Genomic DNA, 8,757 nt, shown 5'->3' with positions numbered 1-8,757 from the left:
GTAAATTTAAAAGCTCTCGTTAGTTTATGTAGAATACCGCAGTTTGTAGCTATATTGAATCTCGTGCATTGCAAAATAGCGGCGCCTTGTAAAAAAATTGGACATTGAAAATCCAATAAACGTGCTATTACAAAAGTGCATGAGTAATGATAGCTACATAATATGTATATATTAACCAGAACATTAGGTTGGATCCAGCCAGAAAAAAAGTCTTTATTTTAAAACACATCAGGTATCAAACACAGGTGCACATACAGGTGTATGTGTGTACATAAGACAAAGACAATTACTGATGAGTAAACTATTTTTCAGAGAAGCCCAGTCAGAAGGGCAGAAGAAATCAAATAAAATCAGTAACATGACTCAAGGACAGATCATGTGTAAAGTTCAAAGTCTATTCTCTTTGAGTTGTAGAATGGGGCGCCTCCTTGGTCAATCCTTCTGCAGTATACTCCATCCTTGAAGTAGCCCTCATCCACCCAGTCCTGGAATAAAAGATACAGCAATATATAATACACTACTCTTGTTCATAATACCTAGACTTTCACAAAAAAATTGTCTGTCTTTAATATAAATCAAAGTCATTGTGACATTGTGTAACGCTTGGACCGGATAACGAGAGAGAAATCGAGGGAAGAAAGAGCTTGAAGGCTGAAAAGGCTTTATCACGCACATTTAATGATAAGTGCACAGGCAATGCAATCCTCTCATACATGAGAGCTACTCTTTCTTAGCGTCACAAAACTTAGTTACCAAATAAAATATACAGGAAAAGGGTAGAGCACATCTAGCATCTACAATGTTCTCATCTCATCTCCAACTACGTTATCACGCATAGTACACGTCATGAATGACGTAACCATCTCTTAAAGGGCACACTCTGCACTAATGTGATAAACATGAATACACAGTAACGATCGTTACAACTGTAACAAATGTAGGTAATACAGAATTGGTCATGTAACCATGTACTTAATGGTCATGTCATTTTTTTGCCAAAACTCTGCCTGTCTACAACTCGCTGGTCACATCATTGGTTAAGCCAGTGTCAGATGATCTAAAAAACAGCAATATTGCATCTGCCACAGTTTTTACATTTTTAATAGCAAATTTAACATAGAAATAAAGGGAAATTAGTTGTAAAAAATTGTGCTAGTTCTGGTGTGTTTGCTTACCTGCATCTGTTGGCTGCTGAAGGGCCCATAGAGCTCAGAGTTTTCCTCATTGTCCCATTTGTACTCCCACATGACCTCATCACTCACTGGAGAGAAACACTGCTATTACTGAGGGATAAGCCATGAATCAAATAATCATAAATGAAGAGTGACGATAAAATTTCAAACATGTTTAAAATGTAGTTTCACTGATGTTGGATAAAGTTCATTTGTTTGCATCTGAACTAGACTTGATTATTTGTGACCGAAAAAAAAGTTTAAACAACTAACACAAATACAGGTTCATTTAAGATGTATCTAATTACAACAAAACAAAAAACATTCTAATCCAATCACTGACCTAAGCTGTTGTCTTTATCCTTATCTTTTTCTGCACCATGCTTATCATCAAACTCATCAGCGAACATGTCTAGCTCTTCTTCTTCCTCTTTTTTATCCTCAAGCGTTTTGGCTGCCTTTCCTTGAGTCAACCCCTTCAGCTTGTAGGCCAGTTTTTCATACGTCTGCTGATAAATTTCAAACTCTCCAATCCCCACCAGTCTATCTGCCAACGCTGTTAGTTTGTCTAGTTTATCAGCGTCTCTGTTCAAAGTCTCTTTTTTTTCCTCCTCTCCTCCTCTCAGTTTCCCTTTCTTCTTCTGTCCTCCAAGACCGCCCAGTCTTCTCAGAGCAGCAGCCACCGTTTCTCCAGGAAGCAGCAGCTGAATGATGGCTTCTGCGAGTTGATAATGGCTGTATGTAGCCAGAGGGTCTTCTGCAGGCACTTTCTCCTCCTCCATCTCCTCTTCCTCACTGTCTTTCTGCTGCTCCTCTCGTTTTATCTCCTCCTCTGCTTCATCTTCATCACCAACCCTTCTCTTACGCTTTGCTGCAAGGCCTTTCTTCTTTTTCACAGGTTGTTCTTTTATCTTAACCTGTGTGAGAAAAACATTGGAACTTTGAGCTTAAGCTTTGACTGTAAATTATTTATCAGAATTTATTGAATAAAATATACCCAGTCAATATTATCCAGCCAGTTGTCCCTGATATCTTCCTCTTTGTTGACAAAATAGTTTCCCTCCGAATCAAAGTAACCCTCCTGCATTTCCTCATCGAGGTTAAAAGGGGTGATGCGTACCCCCTCATCATAGTCAATTGTTGCCATTTCCTGTCCTGTAAACACAAAGAATGTGAAAGACAAATATTAAGTACTATTAATCATAACTAAAATACAAGCAACCTTGTGATTCAAAATACAGCCATGTCATCAACCTTTTGCTCCATTCATTACATAAAAATTGCTTATGTATTCATAGATGCCACCGACGTCACTACCAAATAGAACGCCGCCATATTTACGACCGATCTCGCCCGGTATGGCCGCCCAACCTGCCCATTTGAATGAGAGAGAGACAGAGATACCTGGAGAAAATTTTAATTTTAGGCTCCAATCCTTATTTGTTACCCCCAGTTTTCTTTTGTCCATTATTATCTGCCCCAGACTTGCCTTCCATGATATATTTATCTTGTGCATAACCCCTCCCCATACAGTGGGGATCACTTGAAGGCTTTCAAGAGTACAGACGCGTATCAATATCCTGTTGCTGGATGGGTAAAAGATGTAAAAGTGCGGCACCTGGCCACCAAGGATTTATATTAAATCATAGGAAATGTAGGTATTATAGAAAAAATTCAAATCTATGAATTTGGTGGTAGTTTGCTCTCACGAAGTAGCGAGTAGTTAGCTAGCTAAGTGGCTAACAGCTGGTAGCTTGCCAGCTGTTAGCCACGGCTCACTGCTAGCTGTCATTAATCTGGATTAGGCCTGTCGCGATAGTCAATAAATCAATTAATCGCACGATAAAAAAATGAGCTTGATAATTTCTATTTGCTTTTGTTTTCCTCGTCTCTCTCTCTCTCTCTCTCTAACAAAGAGATTGGATGACAACTCTGTTTAAGACATAGCCGACATATTTTACGTGAATACTCACCAAAACGGACATTTAAACATAATGTTGTGTGTATTTGTCCATTCAGACACGAAACAGCTCAATTCATTACTCGCGCGCTGCATAGGGGTCTATGGCTGCACGCTTCGGGTCGGGTTTGTGCGCACAGAAAGATGAGACATGAAACAATATGAGACATTTCTTCTATCCTTTTCTTTTGGTATATAGAATAAAATACCAGTTCGCGGTTCCTCTTTCGGCTGTTGTTGCAGCCAACTGCACAACATATTGCAGGCATTACTGAGACCGTCGGTCGTAAAGATGGCGGCGCAAAGCTACAGTGACGTCATGTGACCCGAACGAATACATGTTGTTCACATCCCAGAGCCTTATAAACAATTTAAAAGGAAGGCATTACAAAGGTCAACAGGAAGGAGGGAACAGGAAGGAGAGAAAACATTCTGCAATGCGCTTAATTTATTTGATAATCAGCATGAGAACAAATTATTCACAGACCTTCCACGTCATCATTGGCAAGGATGTCATATTTGCTGATATTTTTTCCATCCTCTCCTTCATCTTCCTCATCACTGTCCAATGAGTGTTTCTCCTTAAATCTGGATCCTGGGCCACTTACAACATCAACAATCTGTAAAAATACATTGGATAAAGCAGAAGAGAGCATGGGCATTCACAATACTTTACAATCCCTTTAATCAGCATAACAACATGCATGGGAATAACAGGACACATAGTATAATTAAATATAAAGAGTTATATGAGACCAACCTTTTTCTTTGGAACAACTTCTTCCAAAGTAATCTCCCCATCTCCATCCTCAAATGTCACTTTCCTTTTCGACATGCTAAAAAAGAGGCATAAGAAACTACATCAGACAACATTGTGTTTTTGTTGTGTGTGTGTGTGTGTGTGTGTGTGTGTGTGTGTGTGTGTGTGTGTGTGTGTGTGTGTGTGTGTGTGTGTGTGTGTGTGTGTGTACACGTCTAGTATACACGGTAAATATTTTATATTCTAAGCAGGATGCTAGGACTACATAATATATTTAATTAATAAAACCTGTACATGTTGTTTAAGATTTAAAAGCCAATAAAAGACACTTCATAGACAACCAAACTTACTGCAGTTGACTAGAAGACACTTAATTGCGCTCCTGCACATAAACTAACGTTACATCGAATGAGATGTGTATAAAGTATAGGCCTATTTCTTTAATATCTACAAAACCTTACACAAACATGTATGTGATGCATTGGATTGGTGATCCAGTGGGATTATTGCAAACAAAATTGAATCAAGTATCACATTTAATTGTTTAAAATGTTCAACACTGCGGAGTAATGCTTGAGCTAATGCTGCGAGCGTCCGTTCAGAGCTTGTGTCAATTAGCTAACGTGTTCAAAAGTCATATAAAATTAACTTTAACTTGACTTAGAAACACGCTTAACGGACTGGTCAGATATAGACCAATACTAATAAAGTGTAAAACACACGGTAGAATAATAGTTACCTGGATGTTATTCTCCCCGCTGCGCCATTCAAGCAAAACTAAAACCGGAACAACGTCATTCGTGTGATTCTGGTCGAATCTCGATCGCCACCTACAGGAGAACCGGTTGAATGACGTCCATTGCGATCAATTCACTTCTGTGTGACCTCACGTCCATCACTGATATTTACTACAATAACCTCCTGATTTACGTTTCCAAAAGAGCAATTATTGTTCTGTTATTTTAAAACGAGAATCTGATCATTTGGCTTGTATGCTTTGTGGGAACATTTCACTCTCTGGAAAGAGAAAAATATGATGCGTCTCTATGAAAACAAAATACAAGAAAGTGCATTTGAGATGCAGCGACTGTGTGCAAAAGCCACTTCTATGCAAAGGCACAGTTCTGACATAATCTATCTAGTAAATTTTTAATGAGAGCCTAAATTAGAAACATGAATCAATAGCTGCGCAGTGAATCTGTTTTTATGATTTATGAATAATTATTTACTTCCCCTATTATATGCCCATCATTAACATTTGTTGTGGATGTGAAAGCGCACATGCCACTGCAGTTTCACTATTAAGTCTAAAGAGAATAGGACATCGGCTTTTGTTACCAGGAAGTGGGTCGCGTTATTTATATTTCAACACTAGAAGACCGGCGCGATAGCGCGCGCTGGTAACACGAAACTTAAATAATAATATTGGTCTTTGCCAAGATTGAGGTGCTTGGCCTTAAGTTATGTTTTCCACTAAGGTCGTATATGGATACCCTCGATAAATCAACGGAAAGGCATTGACAGAAGTAAGTTGGTGCACCTGACAAATATTGAGGCGGTTTGTCACAGTTGAGTTCACAATTCCTTTTCATCGTTTGTTTCCTTGTTTATCCTTTTACAAAACGTATAAAGATGCTTTAAGATGGATACATAATATTTACTTGGCAGTGCTTTGATTAAGGGTGAACCGGATAGACAGGTTGTTCACGTACGATTTAATGCTTACTCATGATTAGATTTGCACGTTCCTTTTTCAAAAAAAAAATCACTATTTATTTATTTATTTATTTTTCATTTTAATCGTATTCTGTTTAAAAGAATGGCGATAGCCAATTCGATTTGAACATGGGCTGTAATTTCTTTTGCTGACTGTAAAGCTCGCTCCCTGTGCTCACGCTAGGACACGGCTGAACGCCAGGTGGCGTTGTAATGAAGATCCATGAGAAGATTCTAACCCATTACCTGTCCTGCACTTCACCTGTAGATAAGGAGGGTTACCTCTACAAAAAGGTAAGGACCTGGATTTGTCAGTTAACCCAGATATTATTAAATGAACCTAGAATGCTACTTTGAAAAAGCTGACTCTAAACAGTAAAATGCAAAAAATATTTTTTAAACCGTAAAATGCACTGGTGAGTGCTGTAACTACTTGTATCAATGTGTTGGGATTGAAACTGCCTAGGTTGTTGGATTTCTTTTCTATGTGAGTGCTTGGGAAAGTGAACTACATTAGAGGCTATCTGACACATCTAATCAGACGTTACCTTCAGGATCCTTGTATAGAATCCCTTTAGCAAAAACAGATTTAAATTTCCATTTGTTCTATGTGTGATTTCCCTGCTCAATTAAAATAGAAAAAAGGTGCATGTTTAGTTTATTGTACACTTGAAATATTTATTTATGTTAATGTACTATGGTGTTTTGTATGCGCTTGTACTCCACTGCTGTAAAACACATTGCCCCCAAGGGTGACAATAAATGGTTCAAGTAAAAACGATGGTGGCAAGCAGGACTATATGATTTGATAAGGAAATAGTTATTGTAAATTATCTCCAATAATAACATTGTTCAAAAGCCAATATTCTGAACAGACTAAAAATAAACCACCTCACTATCTGTGAATGGTACTACTGGAGAAACAAAGCTGTTACACTTATCATTTGATAAACACTTATTAAAAGCATGCCATCGGCCTATTTCATTAGTGACACTTCGAAGTCTATCAGTCTTCTGTGCATGACATACATTTTTCACATCTCCTCTGTCTCTGTTCTGTTCAATCTAGAATCATTTTCTTTCTCTTTAAACGAGTCATAATTGAAATGACTTCCTACCTGTATTTGAATCTTAACCACATTTCTTTTCCACAGAGAGAGAGGAACACCACTTACCTGCGCCGCTGGTTTGTGTTGAAGGGGAATCTGTTGTTTTATCAGGAGCGCCCAGGCGATCGTAACCTGTTGGGTGTGATTGTTCTGGAGGGCTGCATGGTGCAGGCATGTGAGACGAACGGTCAGTTCTGTTTCTCTTTGGTGTTCACCGGACCAGGCCTCCGCACTTATAGACTAGCCGCTGATGATCATAACAGCCAGGAGAGCTGGATCGGCGCTCTGTTCTGCGCTAGCCACATCTACCTTTCTATGATTGTCAGAGACCTGGAGAGACGTTACCAAGGTGTGTTTATGTGTTTTGTGTGGCTGTATTAGCTTGAATGCAATCATCTTGTCTAAATTATATTTGTTTATGCTCTCAATAAAACAGAAGCTAGAAGAGACAAAGGCCTTTGTGATTCCATCCAGACCTCAGAAGTGACTTCTACACCCAACAAGATAATGGCTTCCTGGAACACAGGACAACCTTATTTCGTACATGGGTCTTCCATAGTGCCCAGAGATGGGCGAAGCTACAGCGCTAGTTCAGCACCACCCCCATCTATGCCGAACAGACCCATCAGCTACAGTCTTCATGCCCCTCCTATTCAATTAAAAACTACCAGTAAGAGATCTCCAAAGCTCTGGCCCAAGAGAAATGCCCACGTCACCCCCTTAAATGGTCCGGCACCATCTTACGGGGAGTGGCCAGTTGTGGGCTTTGATCCTTTGGAAGACTTTAGTAAACTGCATGAGTACTATGGAAATGAGATTAAGCAACTAAGAGCTGACTGGCTGAAGAAGAAGCGTGAAGAAGTGGGATATGTCGAGGAGGACCTCATTGATCTTGGCTAGAGTGACCTCTGTTGGTGCAGATACATATTCATATGCATGTGTTTAGGTTGTCATCAAAATAGTAAATCCTGTTCTAAAACAATGGATTAATGAATGTATTAAGGATTCATGAAATGTATTACTGAAGAATCCTGCTGTCTGTTTAATTTTATGAAGGTATGTAAATTAGCACTGACTTCTGATCTTGATGGCATTTCTGGTAAATGGTTTCTCATTTCCTCTCTGTGGTCGGCCTATACGTCTCAGCCCCCATCTCAGCCTAGTTCCTTCTTGCTTCAACTGTCATAAAACCGACCCAAACCACAAATAGTTTTACACCCATCATTTATGTGCGGACATTACTGCAAAAGTTCATATTGCATTCAAAGCAATTCAAATACTGCCAAATGAGGTCAGATGTCATGCATGTTTAGTAAAGGGATTGAGTATTTGCTTTATTTAAGATAACATGTTAGTTGTATATGCATAGGCTTTAACAATGGTTGATATTTAATTTATTGTTACATCTTCTAAATTTTGTACTGAGGGAGCCTAAATGAAAGGAATTGTATTGTGTATATTAATAGGTCTGGATTTGTACTCAATGCTCATCTTTTATTTGACAGAAGGATGTCAATGAACTTATGTGATTTTCTAAAGAATAAGTGACTGTTAAGTTCTGCCTTACAAAACATGTTTCACTCAGTTCAGGAGGTTTCACAAACAAACTGAAATATATGCCCTGTCTGCTCTTCTTCTTTCTCATCAGCTCAATTCTCTGAGGATGTAGATGTGCCTTTTTTCTTTTAGTTTTTAGTTTATTTGACACATTATTTAATAGTAATAGTTTTTAATAGGTTTGACAGTCATATCAGTCAATATAAAAAAATAAACTGTACAGTTTGTATGCATTAATCTTTTCTGAAGTGCAGCTCTTTATAGGGTTAACAGAGGACACTGCACCTCACTAACAGTACTACTACCTACTGTATATTTAGCGTGAGAAAATTAATGTTTTATTATATAACGCCCAAAATTATATATATATGATAGAAGTAATTTTAGATGTGTTTTATTGAATAAACGTTTTCTATATTCACAGTTTCTATTCTATTTCTATTCTAACTGCATCCACAACAAATTGTCTGAAATTAATATAGA

At 38.3% G+C, this 8,757-nt stretch overlaps 2 protein-coding genes across 5 annotated transcripts; one reads left to right on the top strand and one right to left on the bottom strand.

The window, feature by feature from the left end:
- Window positions 1-188: 188 nt before the first annotated feature.
- cd2bp2 (CD2 (cytoplasmic tail) binding protein 2) lies at window positions 189-5,813 on the bottom strand. 2 transcript variants are annotated; one of them, XM_077212790.1, is made up of 7 exons: window positions 4,632-5,813; window positions 3,893-3,968; window positions 3,620-3,752; window positions 2,170-2,327; window positions 1,516-2,089; window positions 1,176-1,261; window positions 189-485 (listed from the first exon to the last, which is right to left on the bottom strand). In XM_077212790.1, the coding sequence occupies exons 2-7, from the start codon at window positions 3,965-3,967 to the stop codon at window positions 375-377; spliced, it is 1,137 nt and encodes a 378-aa protein (XP_077068905.1). In that variant the 5' UTR covers window position 3,968; window positions 4,632-5,813; the 3' UTR covers window positions 189-374. The 2 variants fall into 2 exon arrangements, with proteins under 2 accessions (XP_077068905.1, XP_077068906.1); XM_077212791.1 differs by lacking the exon at window positions 4,632-5,813 and adding an exon at window positions 4,243-4,407.
- Window positions 5,187-8,700, top strand: pheta2 (PH domain containing endocytic trafficking adaptor 2). Of its 3 annotated transcripts, none has more exons than XM_077212792.1 (4): window positions 5,187-5,418; window positions 5,793-5,902; window positions 6,763-7,066; window positions 7,154-8,700. In XM_077212792.1, exons 2-4 carry the CDS (start codon window positions 5,822-5,824, stop codon window positions 7,615-7,617), a joined length of 849 nt encoding a protein of 282 aa, XP_077068907.1. In that variant the 5' UTR covers window positions 5,187-5,418; window positions 5,793-5,821; the 3' UTR covers window positions 7,618-8,700. The 3 variants fall into 3 exon arrangements, with proteins under 3 accessions (XP_077068907.1, XP_077068908.1, XP_077068910.1); XM_077212793.1 differs by having other exon boundaries at window positions 5,217-5,418; window positions 5,770-5,902; XM_077212795.1 differs by lacking the exon at window positions 5,187-5,418 and adding an exon at window positions 5,455-5,591.
- Window positions 8,701-8,757: the final 57 nt, after the last annotated feature.

Source organism: Siphateles boraxobius, unplaced genomic scaffold, assembly GCF_051911475.1.
Source record: "Siphateles boraxobius isolate OS27281-9 unplaced genomic scaffold, OSU_SipBor_1 66, whole genome shotgun sequence".
NCBI classification, from domain to species: domain Eukaryota; kingdom Metazoa; phylum Chordata; class Actinopteri; order Cypriniformes; family Leuciscidae; genus Siphateles; species Siphateles boraxobius.
This window is presented reverse-complemented; position numbering and strand designations above follow the sequence as displayed.

Excerpts from the sequence above, each read along its gene's own strand:
- pheta2 (XM_077212792.1), top strand. The coding sequence starts at position 5,822 with ATGAAGATCCATGAGAAGATTCTAACCCATTACCTGTCCTGCACTTCA. Across the intron at positions 5,903-6,762 it reads AGGGTTACCTCTACAAAAAG|AGAGAGAGGAACACCACTTA; the intron begins GTAAGGACCTGG and ends TCTTTTCCACAG. Across the intron at positions 7,067-7,153 it reads CCTGGAGAGACGTTACCAAG|AAGCTAGAAGAGACAAAGGC; the intron begins GTGTGTTTATGT and ends TCAATAAAACAG.
- cd2bp2 (XM_077212790.1), bottom strand. The coding sequence starts at position 3,967 with ATGTCGAAAAGGAAAGTGACATTTGAGGATGGAGATGGGGAGATTACT. Across the intron at positions 2,090-2,169 it reads GGCTGGATAATATTGACTGG|GTTAAGATAAAAGAACAACC; the intron begins GTATATTTTATT and ends TTTCTCACACAG. Across the intron at positions 1,262-1,515 it reads GGATAAAGACAACAGCTTAG|TGAGTGATGAGGTCATGTGG; the intron begins GTCAGTGATTGG and ends GTTTCTCTCCAG.